Source organism: Salmo salar, chromosome ssa22 (genome assembly GCF_905237065.1).
Source record: "Salmo salar chromosome ssa22, Ssal_v3.1, whole genome shotgun sequence".
Lineage (NCBI taxonomy): Eukaryota > Metazoa > Chordata > Actinopteri > Salmoniformes > Salmonidae > Salmo > Salmo salar.
Genome location: NC_059463.1, coordinates 58,187,791 through 58,208,827, shown reverse-complemented (window position 1 = coordinate 58,208,827; position 21,037 = coordinate 58,187,791). Strand labels below are relative to the sequence as shown.

Genomic DNA, 21,037 nt, shown 5'->3' with positions numbered 1-21,037 from the left:
ACAACCTGATGCTGTCAGGCCCACAACCTGATGCTGTCAGGCCCACAACCTGATGCTGTCAGGCCCACAACCTGATGCTGTCAGGCCCACAATCTGATGCTGCCAGGCCCACAATATGATGCTGTCAGGCCCACAATCTGATGCTGTCAGGCCCACAATCTGATGCTGTCAGGCCCACAATCTGATGGTGTCAGGCCGACAATATGATGCTGTCAGGCCCACAATATGATGCTGTCAGGCCCACCACAACCTGAAGGTGTCAGGCCCACCACAATCTGAAGGTGTCAGGCCCACCACAACCTGAAGGTGTCAGGCCCACAGTCTGATGCTGTCAGGCCCACAATCTGAAGGTGTCAGGCCCACAACCTAAAGGTGTCAGGCCCACCACAATCTGAAGGTGTCAGGCCCACAATCTGAAGGTGTCAGGCCCACAATATGATGCTGTCAGGCCCACAATCTGATGCTGTCAGGCCCACAATCTGATGGTGTCAGGCCCACAATATGATGCTGTCAGGCCCACAATATGATGCTGTCAGGCCCACCACAACCTGAAGGTGTCAGGCCCACCACAATCTGAAGGTGTCAGGCCCACCACAACCTGAAGGTGTCAGGCCCACAGTCTGATGCTGTCAGGCCCACAATCTGAAGGTGTCAGGCCCACAACCTAAAGGTGTCAGGCCCACAATCTGAAGGTGTCAGGCCCACAACCTGAAGGTGTCAGGCCCACCACAACCTGAAGGTGTCAGGCCCATCACAACCTGAAGGTGTCAGGCCCACCACAACCTGAAGGTGTCAGGCCCACCACCGTCTGAAGGTGTCAGGCCCACAGTCTGATGCTGTCAGGCCCACAATCTGAAGGTGTCAGGCCCACAACCTAAAGGTGTCAGGCCCACAATCTGAAGGTGTCAGGCCCACAACCTGAAGGTGTCAGGCCCACCACAACCTGAAGGTGTCAGGCCCATCACAACCTGAAGGTGTCAGGCCCACCACCGTCTGAAGGTGTCAGGCCCACCACCGTCTGAAGGTGTCAGGCCCACCACCGTCTGAAGGTGTCAGGCCCACCACCGTCTGAAGGTGTCAGGCCCACAGTCTGAAGGTGTCAGGCCCACCGTCTAAAGGTGTCAGGCCCACCGTCTGAAGTTGTCAGGCCCACAGTCTGAAGGTGTCAGGCCCACCGTCTGAAGGTGTCAGGCCCACCGTCTGAAGGTGTCAGGCCCACAGTCTGAAGGTGTCAGGCCCACCATCTGAAGGTGTCAGGCCCACAGTCTGAAGGTGTCAGGCCCATCGTCTGAAGGTGTCAGGCCCACCATCTGAAGGTGTCAGGCCCATCGTCTGAAGGTGTCAGGCCCACCGTCTGAAGGTGTCAGGCCCACAGTCTGAAGGTGTCAGGCCCATCGTCTGAAGGTGTCAGGCCCACCATCTGAAGGTGTCAGGCCCACCGTCTGAAGGTGTCAGGCCCACAGTCTGAAGGTGTCAGGCCCACCATCTGAAGGTGTCAGGCCCACCACCGTCTGAAGGTGTCAGGCCCACCACAGTCTGAAGGTGTCAGGCCCACAGTCTGAAGGTGTCAGGCCCACAGTCTGAAGGTGTCAGGCCCACCGTCTGAAGGTGTCAGGCCCACAGTCTGAAGGTGTCAGGCCCACCATCTGAAGGTGTCAGGCCCACCGTCTGAAGGTGTCAGGCCCACCGTCTGAAGGCTGTGTACTGCAAGCCTGTGTACGTGGCCAAGACTGACAAATATTAGTGGTAGCAGCTTGCACCCTGTCCAAGGCTGTCCCAGCGTGCTACGAGGGACTGGTATTTTAGAAGATTGTCGGCAAAGGCCTGCTCCATGTAGCAGTGATATGAGCAGCCCAGTTCCCACAACAACAACAACAACAACAACAACAGCTGGCGTATTTGCCACACAGGAAAACACATCATCATCATCATCATCATCACACCAGCTTCCTGTTACAGCAGAATGTTTATGGATATGTGATGTTGGTGAGACCACCTCTCTCACATCGCTGGCTACCCGGTCAACAAGGCAGTCATGCTATGTATAGGTCCTTTTGTGAACAGCAGCCATTCACAACATGGGCAACAGCCTCCGTTCCATTGTACTCATGTAGAATACAGAATGGGTCATGGTTTGCAGGGTATCAGAGACCTGGATTACAGTATATGTTGTTGGTAGAACCTGTAACCTCGCCGTAACAGTGAAGGTGAGAATGTCCTGGCTAATGGCAGCATTCTGGTACATGGAATAGGAGACAGAGGGGTCAGTACATTCCAGAATAGTAAGTTTCCCCCTGCAGCCTCAGAACAGTAAGTTTCCCCCTGCAGCCTCAGAACAGTAGGTTTCCCCCCTGCAGCCTCAGAACAGTGAGTTTCCCCCCTGCAGCCTCAGAACAGTAAGTTTCCCCCTGCAGCCTCAGAACAGTAAGTTTCCCCCTGCAGCCTCAGAACAGTAAGTTTCCCCCCTGCAGCCTCAGAACAGTGAGTTTCCCCCTGCAGCCTCAGAACAGTAAGTTTCCCCCCTGCAGCCTCAGAACAGTAAGTTTCCCCCCTGCAGCCTCAGAACAGTGAGTTTCCCCCTGCAGCCTCAGAACAGTAAGTTTCCCCATGCAGCCTCAGAACAGTAAGTTTCCCCCTGCAGCCTCAGAACAGTGAGTTTCCCCCTGCAGCCTCAGAACAGTGAGTTTCCCCCCTGCAGCCTCAGAACAGTAAGTTTCCCCCTGCAGCCTCAAAACAGTGAGTTTCCCCCCTGCAGCCTCAGAACAGTGAGTTTCCCCATGCAGCCTCAGAACAGTAAGTTTCCCCCTGCAGCCTCAGAACAGTGAGTTTCCCCCTGCAGCCTCAGAACAGTAAGTTTCCCCCTGCAGCCTCAGAACAGTGAGTTTCCCCCTGCAGCCTCAGAACAGTAAGTTTCCCCCTGCAGCCTCAGAACAGTGAGTTTCCCCCCTGCAGCCTCAGAACAGTGAGTTTCCCCCTGCAGCCTCAGAACAGTGAGTTTCCCCCTGCAGCCTCAGAACAGTCAGTTTCCCCCTGCAGCCTCAGAACAGTGAGTTTCCCCCTGCAGCCTCAGAACAGTAAGTTTCCCCCTGCAGCCTCAGAACAGTGAGTTTCCCCCCTGCAGCCTCAGAACAGTAAGTTTCCCCCTGCAGCCTCAAAACAGTGAGTTTCCCCCCTGCAGCCTCAGAACAGTGAGTTTCCCCATGCAGCCTCAGAACAGTGAGTTTCCCCCTGCAGCCTCAGAACAGTAAGTTTCCCCCTGCAGCCTCAGAACAGTCAGTTTCCCCCCTGCAGCCTCAGAACAGTAAGTTTCCCCCTGCAGCCTCAGAACAGTGAGTTTCCCCCTGCAGCCTCAGAACAGTAAGTTTCCCCCTGCAGCCTCAGAACAGTGAGTTTCCCCCCTGCAGCCTCAGAACAGTGAGTTTCCCCCTGCAGCCTCAGAACAGTCAGTTTCCCCCTGCAGCCTCAGAACAGTGAGTTTCCCCCCTGCAGCCTCAGAACAGTAAGTTTCCCCCCTGCAGCCTCAGAACAGTGAGTTTCCCCCCTGCAGCCTCAGAACAGTGAGTTTCCCCCTGCAGCCTCAGAACAGTGAGTTTCCCCCTGCAGCCTCAGAACAGTGAGTTTCCCCCTGCAGCCTCAGAACAGTAAGTTTCCCCCCTGCAGCCTCAGAACAGTAAGTTTCCCCCTGCAGCCTCAGAACAGTGAGTTTCCCCCTGCAGCCTCAGAACAGTAAGTTTCCCCCCTGCAGCCTCAGAACAGTAAGTTTCCCCCCTGCAGCCTCAGAACAGTGAGTTTCCCCCTGCAGCCTCAGAACAGTAAGTTTCCCCCCTGCAGCCTCAGAACAGTAAGTTTCCCCCTGCAGCCTCAGAACAGTGAGTTTCCCCCTGCAGCCTCAGAACAGTGAGTTTCCCCCTGCAGCCTCAGAACAGTGAGTTTCCCCCCTGCAGCCTCAGAACAGTGAGTTTCCCCCCTGCAGCCTCAGAACAGTAAGTTTCCCCCTGCAGACTCAAAACAGTGAGTTTCCCCCCTGCAGCCTCAGAACAGTGAGTTTCCCCATGCAGCCTCAGAACAGTGAGTTTCCCCCTGCAGCCTCAGAACAGTAAGTTTCCCCCTGCAGCCTCAGAACAGTGAGTTTCCCCCTGCAGCCTCAGAACAGTAAGTTTCCCCCTGCAGCCTCAGAACAGTGAGTTTCCCCCTGCAGCCTCAGAACAGTAAGTTTCCCCCTGCAGCCTCAGAACAGTGAGTTTCCCCCTGCAGCCTCAGAACAGTGAGTTTCCCCCTGCAGCCTCAGAACAGTCAGTTTCCCCCTGCAGCCTCAGAACAGTGAGTTTCCCCCCTGCAGCCTCAGAACAGTAAGTTTCCCCCCTGCAGCCTCAGAACAGTGAGTTTCCCCCCTGCAGCCTCAGAACAGTGAGTTTCCCCCCTGCAGCCTCAGAACAGTGAGTTTCCCCCTGCAGCCTCAGAACAGTGAGTTTCCCCCTGCAGCCTCAGAACAGTAAGTTTCCCCCCTGCAGCCTCAGAACAGTAAGTTTCCCCCTGCAGCCTCAGAACAGTGAGTTTCCCCCTGCAGCCTCAGAACAGTAAGTTTCCCCCTGCAGCCTCAGAACAGTAAGTTTCCCCCTGCAGCCTCAGAACAGTGAGTTTCCCCCTGCAGCCTCAGAACAGTAAGTTTCCCCCCTGCAGCCTCAGAACAGTGAGTTTCCCCCTGCAGCCTCAGAACAGTGAGTTTCCCCCTGCAGACTCAGAACAGTGAGTTTCCCCCCTGCAGCCTCAGAACAGTGAGTTTCCCCCTGCAGCCTCAGAACAGTGAGTTTCCCCCTGCAGCCTCAGAACAGTATCCATCTGATCTCCTCTCCAGTCTGTATCCATCTGATCTCCTCTCCAGTCTGTATCTATCTGACCTCCTCTGCAGTCTGTATCCATCTAACCTCCTCTCCAGTCTGTATCCATCTGACCTCCTCTCCAGTCTGTATCCATCTGACCTCCTCTCCAGTCTGTATCCATCTAACCTCCTCTCCAGTCTGTATCCATCTGACCTCCTCTCCAGTCTGTATCCATCTGACCTCCTCTGCAGTCTGTATCTATCTGACCTCCTCTCCAGTCTGTATCCATCTAACCTCCTCTCCAGTCTGTATCTATCTGACCTCCTCTCCAGTCTGTATCCATCTGACCTCCTCTCCAGTCTGTATCCATCTAACCTCCTCTCCAGTCTGTATCCATCTAACCTCCGGGTCCACAGGTCGATGAGGTCCGGCCAGTCTGACCAGACACCAAAGCCCACAGCACGAGTGTCCAATTTTCCATTGTCCTTCCTCCCGAAGCATGCACGCACGCACGCACGCACACACACACACACACACACACACACACACACACACACACACACACACACACACACACACACACACACACACACACACACACACACACACACACACACAAATGCTTTCAGAAATGCTTTCAGTCAGTGAAAACCTTAATGTGACAGGATGTTACTTCCCTCTACCTTAACATGACAGGATGTTGTTTTATTCATATCAAAAGTAACTCTATAAAACCAATTGCATCAAACAAAGCTGTCTCCATCTTAGAACAGACTGGTTTCTCCAGGACAAACTATGCTTCTTTTAGCATCAAAAAATTGTTCATTAAAAAAAATAGAACCAAAATTCATGAAAGCTTCTCTGTGCTTAGCCAGAGATTTCAACATTTTTCTATTTGTGGATTAGAGCTGTCTTTCTGTCTGCTTTGATTGTGAGAACAGTGAAGTACAACAACAAAATGCATGACATATATTTTAATTAGAATAGCTTCTACTCAGTGACTTGTTTTTCCACTTTTGGACTCTTGCAGAGTTAAAATAAGACTATTTTCTAAAAGTACATTCTCTTTTGTCAAACGTTTGAGTGAGTTGTTTCGGGACTTTTATTTGTGGGTGTCTGGAACAGCTAAGACAGCTCTTTACTTAGAAAGACGCCCGTGTACACACACACACACACACACACACACACACACACACACGCAGGGACCATCACCCATCTGTTATCTGATGGGACGCCAGACTGTGTCTATGTGCGTGTGCTTGCGTGAGTGTTACTGTTGGCTTTGGGACTCTTCGAATATCAGGCTGGGGGTGCTTACAATGTGGGTCAGGTCTCTCTCTCTCTGTGTGTGTGTGTATGTGTGTGTGTGTGTGTGTGTGTGTGTGTGTGTGTGTGTGTGTGTGTGTGTGTGTGTTTTTTCTGTCTTGGCCCTGATGCTCTGCCAGTGAAGCATTCAGGCTACTCACCTTATCAGGGGCTACTCACCTTATCAGGGGTTACTCACCTTATCAGGGGCTACTCACCTTATCAAGGGTTACTCACCTTATCAGGGGCTACTCACCTTATCAGGGGCTACTCACCTTATCAGGGGCTACTCACCTTATCAGGGGTTACTCACCTTATCAAGGGTTACTCACCTTATCAGGGGCTACTCACCTTATCAAGGGTTACTCACCTTATCAGGGGCTACTCACCTTATCAAGGGCTACTCACCTTATCAGGGGCTACTCACCTTATCAGGGGCTACTCACCTTATCAGGGGCTACTCACCTTATCAGGGGCTACTCACCTTATCAGGGGTTACTCACCTTATCAAGGGTTACTCACCTTATCAGGGGCTACTCACCTTATCAAGGGTTACTCACCTTATCAGGGGTTACTCACCTTATCAGGGGCTACTCACCTTATCAGGGGTTACTCACCTTATCAAGTGCTACTCACCTTATCAGGGGTTACTCACCTTATCAAGTGCTACTCATCTTATCAAGTGCTACTCACCTTATCAAGGGCTACTCACCTTATCAAGGGCTACTCACCTTATCAAGTGCTACTCACCTTATCAGGGGCTACTCACCTTATCAGGGGCTACTCACCTTATCAGGGGTTACTCACCTTATCAGGGGCTACTCACCTTATCAAGGGCTACTCACCTTATCAGGGGCTACTCACCTTATCAAGGGCTACTCACCTTATCGGGGGCTACTCACCTTATCAGGGGCTACTCACCTTATCAAGTGCTACTCACCTTATCAGGGGCTACTTACCTTATCAAGGGCTACTCACCTTATCAGGGGCTACTCACCTTATCAGGGGTTACTCACCTTATCAGGGGCTACTCACCTTATCAAGTGCTACTCACCTTATCAGGGGTTACTCACCTTATCAGGGGCTACTCACCTTATCAGGGGTTACTCACCTTATCAGGGGCTACTCACCTTATCAGGGGCTACTCACCTTATCAAGGGCTACTCACCTTATCGGGGGTTACTCACCTTATCGGGGGCTACTCACCTTATCGGGGGCTACTCACCTTATCGGGGGCTACTCACCTTATCGGGGGCTACTCACCTTATCAGGGGCTACTCACCTTATCAAGGGCTACTCACCTTATCAGGGGCTACTCACCTTATCAAGGGTTACTCACCTTATCAAGGGCTACTCACCTTATCAGGGGCTACTCACCTTATCAGGGGTTACTCACCTTATCAGGGGCTACTCACCTTATCAGGGGTTACTCACCTTGTCAGGGGCTACTCACCTTATCAGGGGCTACTCACCTTATCAAGGGCTACTCACCTTATCAAGGGCTACTCACCTTATCAGGGGCTACTCACCTTATCAGGGGCTACTCACCTTATCAGGGGTTACTCACCTTATCAGGGGCTACTCACCTTATCAAGGACTACTCACCTTATCAGGGGCTACTCACCTTATCAAGGACTACTCACCTTATCAAGGGTTACTCACCTTATCAAGGGCTACTCACCTTATCAGGGGTTACTCACCTTATCAGGGGCTACTCACCTTATCAAGGGCTACTCACCTTATCAGGGGCTACTCACCTTATCAAGGGTTACTCACCTTATCAAGGGCTACTCACCTTATCAAAGGCTACTCACCTTATCAGGGGCTACTCACCTTATCAAGGGTTACTCACCTTATCAAGGGCTACTCACCTTATCAAGGGCTACTCACCTTATTAGGGGCTACTCACCTTATCAAGGGCTACTCACCTTATCAGGGGCTACTCACCTTATCAAGGGCTACTAACTACATGCCAGTTTACTTCCTGACCTTGTGATTGTGCTAACATTCATTTGTTTCTTTCTCTCCTTTCTCCCAACGCCCTCCGTCCAATGATCTTCTCCAGACTCTGATGGAGGTGAGTACTTAAAGAATGGGGGAGAGAGGGTGGGGGGAGAGGCTGGGGAGAGAGGATGGGGGGAGAGGATGGGGAGAGGATGGCGGCGAGAGGATGGGGGAGAGGATGGGTGAGAGGATGGGGAGAGAGGATGGGGTGAGAGGATGGAGGGAGAGGATGGAGTGAGAGGATGGAGGGAGAGGATGGGATGGAGGGGTGAGAGGATGGGGGAAAAGATGGGGGAGAGAGGATGGGGTGAGAGGATGGGGAGAGAGGATGGTGGAGAGGATGAGGGAGAGAGGATGGAGTGAGAGGATGGGGGGAGAGGATGGGGGGAGAGGATGGGGGAGAGGATGGGGGAGAGGATGAGGGAGAGGATGAGGGAGAGAGGATGGGGTGAGAGGATGGGTTGAGAGGATGGGGGAGAGGATGAGGGAGAGAGGATGGGGTGAGAGGATGGGGTGAGAGGATGGGGTGAGAGGATGGGGGAGAGGATGAGGGAGAGAGCATGGGAGGAGAAGATGGGGAGAGAGGATGGGGGAGAGGATGGAAGGAGAGGATGGGGGAGAGGATGAGGCAGAGGATGGGAGAGAGGATGGGGTGAGAGGATGGGGACGGAGGATGGGGTGAGAGGATGGGGAGAGAGGATGGGGGAGAGGATGGGGTGAGGATGGGGGAGGATGGGTGAGAGGATGGGGAGAGAGGATGGGGAGAGGATGGGGAGAGAGGATGGGGGAGGATGGGAGGATGATAATTGCACCAGAGGGGATGGCTGTTTGTAACTTGTTTTGTACATAATGTTGCTGATACCGTCTCTAATGACTGAAAATAACTTCTGGACATCAGAACAGCGATTACTCATCTTGAAGTGAACAAATATTTTTTCTTTAATGAGTCCGACGCGAAGGATATACTGCTTTGTCGAGACAAGGCCCAAATCCCTGTCATCTGCGTGAAGAAAAGATGTAGAAAAGGGGGGAGGAGGGTGGGGTGACTTGTAAGAATTCGCCGACGAGTAGGTAAAAACCACCCCTACCCTCAGTATTATTGGCCAACAAACTGGATGATCTACGATTAAGACTATCCTACCAACGAGACATAAAAAATGTTTCACCGAGACTTGACTGAACGACGACATGGATAATATAGAGCTGGCAGGATTCTCTGTGTATAGCCTCGTTATTGTTATGTAATTTTCTTGTATTACTTTTTGATGTTATTACATTTTTTTACTTTAGTTTATTTTACTTTAGTAAATATTTTCTTAACTATATTTCTTGATCTGCATTGTTGATTAAAGGCTTGTACATAAGCATTTCACAGTAAGGTCTAAACCAGTTGTATTCGGCGCATGTGACAAATATTTGTCCGTGTGTATGTGTGTGTGTGTGTGTATTTGTGTGTATTAGTGTGTGTATTTGTTTGTGTACATTTGTTTGTGTGTGTGTGTGTGTGTGTGTGTGTGTGTGTGTGTGTGTGTGTGTGTGTGTGTGTGTGTCTGTGTGTGTCTGTGTGTGTGTGTGTGTGTGTGTGTGTGTGTGTGTGTGTGTCTGTGTGTGTCTGTGTGTGTGTGTGTGTGTGTGTGTGTGTGTGTGTGTGTGTGTGTGTGTGTGTGTGTGTGTGTGTGTGTGTGTGTGTGTGTGTGTGTGTGTGTGTGTGTGTGTGTGTGTGTGTGTGTGTGTGTGTGTGTGTGTGTGTGTGTGTGTGTGTGTGTGTGTGTGTGTGTGTGTGTGTGTGTGTGTATGAGGGTACTAGAAACACAAGACCAGCTGGTACAAGGAACTCATGTCAGAGTTATTGTGTGGCCTCTGAAAAGACACCACAACAAGCTCCATTAAACTGCTGCCATTGTGTGTCTGTCTGCATTGACTACCCGTACAGTATACAAACTCTAAGCCTTAGTGTCCTTTCCTGTGCTTTACTCTACCTCATTTTACTAGTAGTAGTACTCTGACTGGCTAGCTTTACTAGTAGTAGTACTCTGACTGGCTATCTTTACTAGTAGTAGGAGTATTCTGACTGGCTAACTTTACTAGTAGTAGGAGTATTCTGACTGGCTAGCTTTACTAGTAGTAGGAGTATTCTGACTGGCTAGCTTTACTAGTAGTAGGAGTATTCTGACTGGCTAGCTTTACTAGTAGTAGGAGTACTCTGACTGGCTAACTTTACTAGTAGTAGTAGTACTCTGACTGGCTAGCTTTACTAGTAGTAGGAGTACTCTGACTGGCTAACTTTACTAGTAGTAGTAGTACTCTGACTGGCTAGCTTTACTAGTAGTAGGAGTATTCTGACTGGCTAGCTTTACTAGTAGTAGGAGTACTCTGACTGGCTAGCTTTACTAGTAGTAGGAGTATTCTGACTGGCTAGCTTTACTAGTAGTAGGAGTATTCTGACAGGACATTTCTGACAAGTTATACAGCTCTCTAAAGGTATGCAGTGACTGACATGACAAGAGGAAAACTGATGATGCAGTTAAGGAGGGATGATTCTATAACTGGTTCTACTGTAGGGATAGACCCTTAATAACTGGTTCTACTGTAGGGATAGACCGTTAACTGGTTCTACTGTAGGAATAGACCCTTAATAACTGGTTCTACTGTAGGGATAGACCCTTAATAACTGGTTCTACTGTAGGGACATACCCTTAATAACTGGTTCTACTGTAGGGATAGACCCTTAACTGGTTCTACTGTAGGGATAGACCCTTAACTGGTTCTACTGTAGGAATAGACCCTTAACTGGTTCTACTGTAGGAATAGACCCTTAATAACTGGTTCTACTGTAGGGATAGACCCTTAATAACTGGTTCTACTGTAGGGATATACCCTTAATAACTGGTTCTACTGTAGGGATAGACCCTTAACTGGTTCTACTGTAGGGATAGACCCTTAACTGGTTCTACTGTAGGAATAGACCCTTAATAACTGGTTCTACTGTAGGGACATACCCTTAATAACTGGTTCTACTGTAGGGATAGACCCTTAACTGGTTCTACTGTAGGGATAGACCCTTAACTGGTTCTACTGTAGGAATAGACCCTTAACTGGTTCTACTGTAGGAATAGACCCTTAATAACTGGTTCTACTGTAGGGATATACCCTTAATAACTGGTTCTACTGTAGGGACATACCCTTAATAACTGGTTCTACTGTAGGGATAGACCCTTAACTGGTTCTACTGTAGGGATAGACCCTTAATAACTGGTTCTACTGTAGGGACATACCCTTAATAACTGGTTCTACTGTAGGGATAGACCCTTAACTGGTTCTACTGTAGGAATAGACCCTTAACTGGTTCTACTGTAGGGATAGACCCTTAACTGGTTCTACTGTAGGGATAGACCCTTAACTGGTTCTACTGTAGGGATAGACCCTTAACTGGTTCTACTGTAGGAATAGACCCTTAATAACTGGTTCTACTGTAGGGATAGACCCTTAACTGGTTCTACTGTAGGGATAGACCCTTAACTGGTTCTACTGTAGGGATAGACCCTTAACTGGTTCTACTGTAGGAATAGACCCTTAATAACTGGTTCTACTGTAGGGATAGACCCTTAACTGGTTCTACTGTAGGGATATACCCTTAATAACTGGTTCTACTGTAGGGATAGACCCTTAACTGGTTCTACTGTAGGGATAGACCCTTAATAACTGGTTCTACTGTAGGGATAGACCCTTAACTCGTTCTACTGTAGGGATATACCCTTAATAACTGGTTCTATTGTAGGGATAGACCCTTAATAACTGGTTCTACTGTAGGGATAGACCCTTAACTGGTTCTACTGTAGGGACAGACCCTTAATAACTGGTTCTACTGTAGGGAAAGACCCTTAATAACTGGTTCTACTGTAGGGATAGACCCTTATTAACTGGTTCTACTGTAGGGACAGACCCTTAATAACTGGTTCTACTGTAGGGATAGACCCTTAACTGGTTCTACTGTAGGGATAGACCCTTAATAACTGGTTCTACTGTAGGGATAGACCCTTAACTGGTTCTACTGTAGGGATAGACCCTTAACTGGTTCTACTGTAGGGATAGACCCTTAATAACTGGTTCTACTGTAGGGATAGACCCTTAACTGGTTCTACTGTAGGGATAGACCCTTAACTGGTTCTACTGTAGGGATAGACCCTTAACTGGTTCTACTGTAGGAATAGACCCTTAACTGGTTCTACTGTAGGAATAGACCCTTAACTGGTTCTACTGTAGGAATAGACCCTTAATAACTGGTTCTACTGTAGGGATAGACCCTTAACTGGTTCTACTGTAGGGATAGACCCTTAATAACTGGTTCTACTGTAGGGACAGACCCTTAACTGGTTCTACTGTAGAGACAGACCCTTAATAACTGGTTCTACTGTAGGGATAGACCCTTAACTGGTTCTACTGTAGGGATAGACCCTTAATAACTGGTTCTACTGTAGGGACAGACCCTTAACTGGTTCTACTGTAGGAATAGACCCTTAACTGGTTCTACTGTAGGAATAGACCCTTAATAACTGGTTCTACTGTAGGGATAGACCCTTAACTGGTTCTACTGTAGGGATAGACCCTTAACTGGTTCTACTGTAGGAATAGACCCTTAACTGGTTCTACTGTAGGAATAGACCCTTAATAACTGGTTCTACTGTAGGGACATACCCTTAATAACTGGTTCTACTGTAGGAATAGACCCTTAACTGGTTCTACTGTAGGGATAGACCCTTAATAACTGGTTCTACTGTAGGGACAGACCCTTAACTGGTTCTACTGTAGAGACAGACCCTTAATAACTGGTTCTACTGTAGGGATAGACCCTTAATAACTGGTTCTACTGTAGGGATAGACCCTTAATAACTCATTCTACTGTAGAGATAGACCCTTAATAACTCATTCTACTGTAGGGATAGACCGTTAATAACTGGTTCTACTGTAGGGACAGACCCATAACTGGTTCTACTGTAGGGACAGACCCATAACTGGTTCTACTGTAGAGACAGACCCTTAATAACTGTTTCTACTGTAGGGATAGACCCTTAACTCGTTCTACTGTAGGGATAGACCCTTAAGTGTAAGGTTTATATGTGCTATCAGAGAAATAAAATAAGGGGTTCACCTAAAGGAGATTCAGGGAGGTCAGAGACCAGGGGACACCAGGGCTGCTGTACCCGACAGCGGATATCTTCTACTGGGCATGACGCCAACCTAAACTACCCTCTCCTTTCCCCACAGGCAAGAGGGCTGAAGTCGACAGATGGCATGATGTCACACTGCTTAGGGATTAACAGATGGAAAGGGATAGAGAGCGAGAGAGGGATAGAGAGAGGGATAGAGAGAGGGATAGAGAGAGGGATAGAGAGAGCGTGAGAGTGAGAGGTAGAGAGAGGTAAAGAGAGAGAGAGAGACCAACAATGCAGTTCAAGAAATAGAGTTAAGAAAATATTTACTAAATAAACTAAAGTTAAAAAATGAAATAAAAAGTAACACAATAAAATGAACAATAACAAGGCTATATACAGGGAGGACTGGTACCGAGTCAACAGGTTCGTTGAGGTATAACATTTGTACATAGGGGTAAAGGTAGGGGTAAAGGTAGGGGTAAAGGTAGGGGTGAAGGTAGGGGTGAAGTGACTATGCATAGATAATAAACAGAGAGTAGCAGCAGTGTAAAAACAAAGGAGGGGAGGTTAATGTAAATAGTCCAGGTGGCCATTTGATTAATTGTTCAGCAGTCTGATGGCTTGGGGGTAGAAGCTGTTCAGCAGTCTGATGGCTTGGGGGTAGAAGCTGTTCAGCAGTCTGATGGCTTGGAGGTAGAAGCTGTTCAGCAGTCTGATGGCTTGGAGGTAGAAGCTGTTCAGCAGTCTGATGGCTTGGGGGTAGAAGCTGTTCAGCAGTCTGACGGCTTGGGGGTAGAAGCTGTTCAGCAGTCTTATGGCTTGGGGGTAGAAGCTGTTCAGCAGTCTGATGGCTTGGGGGTAGAAGCTGTTCAGCAGTCTGATGGCTTGGAGGTAGAAGCTGTTCAGCAGTCTGATGGCTTGGGGGTAGAAGCTGTTCAGCAGTCTGATGGCTTGGGGGTAGAAGCTGTTCAGCAGTCTGATGGCTTGGGGGTAGAAGCTGTTCAGCAGTCTGATGGCTTGGGGGTAGAAGCTGTTCAGCAGTCTTATGGCTTGGGGGTAGAAGCTGTTCAGCAGTCTGATGGCTTGGGGGTAGAAGCTGTTCAGCAGTCTGATGGCTTGGGGGTAGAAGCTGTTCAGCAGTCTGATGGCTTGGGGGTAGAAGCTGTTCAGGAGCCTTTTGGACCTAGACTTGGCACTCCGGTACCACTTGCCATGCGGTAGCAGAGAGAACAGTCTATGACTTGGGTGACTGAGGGAGGTGTTTAGTCCGAGGGTCCTTAGCTTAGTGAGGGTTCTTTGACAATTTCATGGGCCTTCCTCTGACATTGCCTAGTATATAAGTCCTGGATGGCAGGAAGCTTGGCCCCAGTGATGTACTGGGCTGGATGCCAAGCAGATGCCAAGCAGTTGCCAAGCAGTTGCCAAGCAGTTACCATACCAGGCAGTGATGCAACCGGTCAGGATGCTCTCAATGGTGCAGCTGTAGAACTTTTTGAGGATAAAGGGACCCATGCCAAATCTTTTCAGTCTCATGTGGGGGAAAAGGTGTTGTCGTGCCCTCTTCACAACTGTCTTGGTGGGTTTGTACCATGATAGTTTGTTGAGGATGTGGACACCAAGGAAATTGAAACTCTCGGCCCGCTACACTTCAGCCCCGTCGATGTTAATGTGGGCCTGTTCGACCCTCCTTTTCCTATAGTCCACGATCAGCTCCTTTGTCTTGCTCACGTTGAGGGAGAGGTTGTTGTCCTGACACCACACGGCCAGGTCTCTGACCTCCTCCCCGTCTCATCGTTGTTGTGATCAGGCCTACCACTGTTGTGTCATCGGCAAACTTGATGATGGTGTCAGTCTTGAGTGAACATGGAGTTCTTGAGGGGACTTAGCACCCACCCCTGATGGGGGCCCCGTGTTGAGGATCAGCATGGCGGATGTGTTGTTGCCTAAACTTACCACCCGGGGGCGGCCAGTCAGTAAGTCCAGGATCCAGTTGCAGAGGGAAGTGTTTAGTCCCAGGGTCCTTAGCTTAGTGATGAGCTTTGTGGGTACTATGGTGTTGAACACTGAGCTGTAGTCAATGAACAGCATTCTCACATAGGTGTTCCTTTTGTCCAGGTGGGAAAGGGCAGTGTGGAGTGCAATAGAGACGGCATCATCTGTGGATCTGTTGGGGCAGTATGCGAATTGGAGTCGGTCTAGGGTTTCTGAGATGGTGGTGTTGATGTGAGCCATGACCAGCTTTTCAAAGCACTTCATGGCTACAGACGTGAGTGCCACTAGGCTGTAGTCATTTAGGAAGGTCACCTTCACATTCTTGGGCAAAGGGACTATGATGGTCTGATTGAAACATGTGGGTACTACAGACTCGGTCAGGGAGAGGTTGAAAATGTCAGAGAAGACAATTGCCAGCTGGTCCACGCATGCTCTCAGTACACGCCTTGATAATCCGTCTGGCCCCGCGGCCTTGTGAATGATGACCTGATTATAGGTCTTGCTGACATCGGCTACAGCGAGTGTGATCACACAGTCGTCCAGGAAAGGCTGGTGCTCTCATGCATGATTCAGTGTTACTTGCCTTGAAGCTAGAGGATAAAGGGATAGAGAGGTAGAATTGAATAGAGAGCGAGAGACCGAGAGGGATAGAGAGATAGAGGGATAGAGAGAGAGGTAGGTGGGTAGGTGGGTGTTAGTGTTGGGGGTGTAGGGACCTGTAGGTGGGGGTTAGTGTTGGCGCTATAGGAACCTGTAGGTGAGTAGGTGGGTGTTAGTGTTGGGGGTGTAGGGACCTGTAGGTGGAGGTTAGTGTTGGGGGTATAGGAACCTGTAGGTGGGTAGGTGGGTGTTAGTGTTGGGGGTATAGGGACCTGTAGGTGGGGGTTAGTGTTGGGGGTATAGGGACCTGTGGGTGGATTCTGGGAGCCATAATGTGTGCTTGATTAGGCAGCAATAGACCGTCAGACAGATGGAAGCTGGGCTCCTCCAGGACTGAGGAGGGGAGAAAGAGGACCTGGCCTCAGGGTATCAAGGCTTTTGGGGGGGCCTCAGGGGGGGGGGGTAGAGTGGAAGGCTCGTAAATCGTTCTGCGCGCAGGGCGCAAGCGGTGGCTTTTCCATGGCAGCAGCATCGACTTCTGAGAGCACAACATAAATGACAGCTGTATGCTAATGAGGTAGGTAGTCTGCTAGGGGGCCCTTAGCAACTCAGTCGGGGTCTCAATTTACTATTGAGAAGTAGAATAGTAGAATAAACATGGTACAACTACGAAATTTGGTTGTGTACTAGCAGTTTTTCTCTTGTCACTGACAGTCACTCAATTAGCCATGTCAGCTAACACGTTTTAGATTGGTAGTTAGCTGGCTAAACTATTTAAACTTGTAGTAATCATGGCTGAATACCGACTGGGCATGCAGGGCCCTGACCTCCCGGGGGGGGGGGGCATTGTTTTTTGTTAGTCATCCCCACTCAAAATATCATATTAACATGGAATAACTCATTACAAAATGTGTAGAATTGTATGAAATTAGCTGTAAAAGTGAAAATGTATCTCCACCCCATGGCAAAATGTGTAGAATTACAGGAAACTTTACTTTAAAACAAAAAATATTCTCTCCACCATCAAGAGGAGGCCCAGGTGGGGGGCCCGCAACCAAATATCTCTCAGTTCCCCAAAAGGCTAGAGCCGGCCCTGACTATACACACACACACTGCAGGGACCAGCATGAGCAGCTGGTTTCGGGAGGCAGTGTGGGTTGGAGCGCATGAACGTCACTGCAGCACGAGCACACTGTTGACATTCGGTGTTCTGATGCTCTGGCGTGAGGTCCGTTATTCTCCGTTCCTCCTGTGTGTTCGGAAGTCTTCAATTCAGACTCTTAATCCGTAACCGGAATATTGGAAAATGAGAAAAACATTTTGAACAACTGAACAGAAGCATCTTTTTCTTCTTTAAACCTTTGTTTTATTTGATTATTTATGTTTCGAGAATTTGGAACTTACTTTTAAAAGGTGAAATGTTGTTGGATTGTACTCTGCAAAAGATGAAGATATTTGGCAGGTTGGATTACACACTGGTGAGATTTTACTAAACTATTAGTTGCTTATTATAGGATGGTAATACTCATACACGTCTCCCAGGGCAATAATAACAGCTTTCTACAACAGGGATGGACCTCGGATATATTTCCAAAATGTATTTAGATACTGCTGAGAGTTACAGTAGTAGAATACATAAGGTGCAGTATTGAAATTTGGTTGTGCGTTAGCAGTTTTTCCTCTTGTAATGTCAGTCACTGATAGTCACGTCAGCTAACATTTTTTAGATTGGTAAATTTGTTGAGCGGACAGCTATCTGAACTTGTTATCATGGTTGAATTACCATCTGGGGTGACCCAATTGATTTTGTTAGTCGGTCTCACTCCGATATATTAAACACTGTAACCATTTCTCTCCACCCCATGGCAAAATGTATAGAATTGCATAAAATGTACTCTAAAAACATACAATTGTTCTCTCTGCTGTCATGGGGGGGGGTTGTTAAAATGTTTTGCTGTGTGGGGTGTATGGATATTGGTATGTAAACTGCTGCCCCTCATGATGAGTTCAGAATTGTTTGTGCCCCCCCCCCAAGTTGGTGATTTGAGTAAGAGGCATCTGAATGGGGGGGTTGTTCTATGTTTTCTATTTCTATGTTTAAGTTCTATTTTTTCTATTTCTATGTTGGGATTGTTTGGGGTTGATCTCTAATTGGAGGCAGCTGATTCTCGTTGCCTCTGATTGGAGATCATATTTAAGTAGGGTTTTTTTCCCTGGGTTTTGTGGGTAGTTGTTTTCTGTTTAGTGTATGTCACCTGACGGAACTGTTGGTGGTTGTTTTGTTGTTTAGCTTAAATATATTAATTTAAAGGAAATATGAGCACTTCACACGCCGCGCCTTGGTCCCCTTTATACGACCCACGTTACATCTGTAGGTTGTAGTCCTAGGTGACCAGCAGACAGACAGTTCTGTAGGTTGTAGTCCACGGTGACCAGCAGACAGACAGTTCTGTAGGTTGTAGACCTAGGTGACAAGCAGACAGACAGTTCTGTAGTTGCAGCTTGTGGAAAACCCCAAAGGTTATCTCCTGTCCTGTGGAGTTTAGAACCCATCCCTGAAATGTAACTTTTCAATCCCCGCTACCTTCTATTGTTGCAAGAATGGGTATTGAAGAAAACAATGTGTGTTATCTGTGTAGAAACCTTGAGGATCTTTTCATAGACAGGAGTATTGAGCTAGTGATGCTTACACAATGATCTGCGTCATACACTATGTCTATGTTGGATTCCGGAGAGTTCAGTTCTCTCTCTCTCTCTGTGTGTGTGTGTGTGTGTGTGTGTGTGTGTGTGTGTGTGTGTGTGTGTGTGTGTGTGTGTGTGTGTGTGTGTGTGTGTGAGATGAGTGGTCCTGGTGTCTGTCTGATCAAAAGATGGCTTGTGTTTAGTGAAACTGATATAACCTGATACGTACAGTGTATTCTGAAAGTATTCAGACCCCTTCGCCCCAGTCTGAGGTCCTGAGCGCTCTGGAGCTGGTTTTCATCAAGGATCTCTCAGTACTTTGCTCCATTCATCTTTCCCCCGATCCTGACTAGTCTCCCAGTCCCTTCAGCTGAAAAACATCCCCACAGCATGATGCTGCCACCACCATGCTTCACCGTAGGGATGGTGCCAGGTTTCCTTCAGACATGATGCTTGGCATTCAGGCCAAAGAGTTCAATCTTGGTTTCATCAGACCAGAGAATCTTGTTTCTCATGGTCTGAGAGTCTTTAGGTGCCTTTTGGCAAACTCCAAGTGGTCTGCCATGTGCCTTTTACTGAGGAGTGGCTTCCGTCTGGCCACTCTACCATAAACGCCTGATTGGTGAAGTGCTGCAGAGATGGTTGTCTTTCTGGAAGGTTCTCCCATCTCTACAGAGGTACTCTGGAGCTCTGTAAGAGTGACCATCGGGTTCTTGGTCACCTCCCTGACCAAGGCCCTTCTCCCCCGATTGCTGAGTTTGGCCGGGTGGCCAGCTCTAGGAAGAGTCTAGGTGGTTCCAAACTTCTTCCATTTAAAAATGATGGAGGCCACTGTGTTCTTGGAGACCTTCAATGCTACAGAAATGTTTTGGTGCCCTTCCCCAGATCTGTGCCTCAACACAATCCTGTCTCGGAGCTCTACGGACAATTCCTTCGACCTCATGGCTTGGTTTTTGCTCAGACATGCACTGTCAACTGTGGGTTCCTTATATAGACAGGTGTGTGCCTTTCCAAATCGTGTCCAATCAATTTAATTTACCACAAGTAGAGTTGTAGAAACATCTCAAGGATGATCAATGGAAACAGGATGCACCCGAGTTCAATTTCGAGTCTCATATCAAAGGTTCTGAATACTTATGTAAATAAGCTATTTCTAAAAACCTGTTTTTTTGCTTTGTCATTATGGGATATTGTGTGTAGATTGATAAGGGAAAAATGATTTAATCCATTTTAGATTATGCATCTATTGTAGAATAAAGCTGTAACATAACAAAATGTGGAAAAAGGGTCTGAATACTTTCCCGAAGGCAAAGGTATAACCTATACGGAGGTAGACTATAATCTACTTTTTATAATCAAGGTAATTGTCCATTGTTGTTGTGTGTGCACAAGACACACAAGACACAAAAGCAATATGGTGGAAATCAGAACAGTGTCAAGCTGAGTGACTAGCATCTCTTTCCTCTGCATCAAACAGCTTCCATTGGGCAACACCAGTGAATGATTGACAGCCCCATATCCCCCCCATTAGCTATCTGTCAACGTGTTTGTTCTCAGACAAACATAAGGCTGCATCCTGGGGATGGTCCACTGTCTAGTTTCCCACCAGCTTATCTAAAAATCATTAGGTCACAGAACAGCGTCCTGTCCCCTCTACGAGTTCTCTATGACTGTACACTACAGTGGAGGCTGGTGCGAGGAGCTATAGGAGGACTGGCTCATTGTAATGGCTGGAAACCACATGTTCTGAATCCGTTCCATTTACTCCGTTTCAGCCATTTCACAGAGCCCGTCCTCCTATAGCTCTTCGCACCAGCCTCCGCTGGTACACCTCACTGGTTCGTCACTAAGGCTGTTTGGGTTACTTACTGTATTCACAGGGCTGTATTATTTTACATCTCTAGTCTGAGGTGGTTGTTGTTGTCTCTTAAGATTCAGTCCATCTGTGAAGAGGATATGCTGCGAGCCTACAGTATAGGACAATTAGCTCTTATATGAACACAGTATATATATATATATATATATATTTATTTATTTATTTATTTATTTTTTTACTGTATGTAATATACAGTACCAGTCAAAAGTTTGGACACACCCATTCATTTTTTCTTAATTTTTTACTCTTTTCTACATTGTAGAATAATAGTGAAAACTATGAAATAACACATATGGAATCATGTAGTAACCAAAAAAAGTGTAGCCACACTTTTCTCTCAACCAGCTTCACCTGGAATGCTTTTCCAACAATTTTGAAGGAGTTCCCACATATGCTGAGCACTTGTAGGCTGATTTGACTTCACTTGGAGGTCCAACTCATCCCAAACCATCTCAATTAGGTTGAGATTGGGTGATTGTGGAGGCCAGGTCATCTGATGCAGAACTCCATCACTCTCCTTCTTGGTCAAATAGCCATTACACAGCTTGGAGGTGTGTTGGGTCATTGTCCTGTTGAAAAACAAATGATAGTCCCACTAAACGCAA

At 48.0% G+C, this 21,037-nt stretch overlaps 1 protein-coding gene across 10 annotated transcripts in view; it reads left to right on the top strand.

Moving 5' to 3' along the window:
• LOC106583764 (arf-GAP with coiled-coil, ANK repeat and PH domain-containing protein 3) overlaps positions 1-21,037 on the top strand; it is a 213,771-nt gene that overhangs the window by 152,142 nt on the left and 40,592 nt on the right. For all 10 annotated transcript variants that reach the window (XR_006761277.1, XR_006761276.1, XM_045705083.1 and 7 more), the window contains exon 10: positions 8,191-8,202. Coding sequence is in view for 8 of the 10 variants with exons in the window: in XM_045705083.1 (XP_045561039.1) it covers positions 8,191-8,202 (12 nt within the window). In the remaining 2 variants the exon portion in view is untranslated. The remainder of the gene's footprint in view (positions 1-8,190; positions 8,203-21,037) is intronic.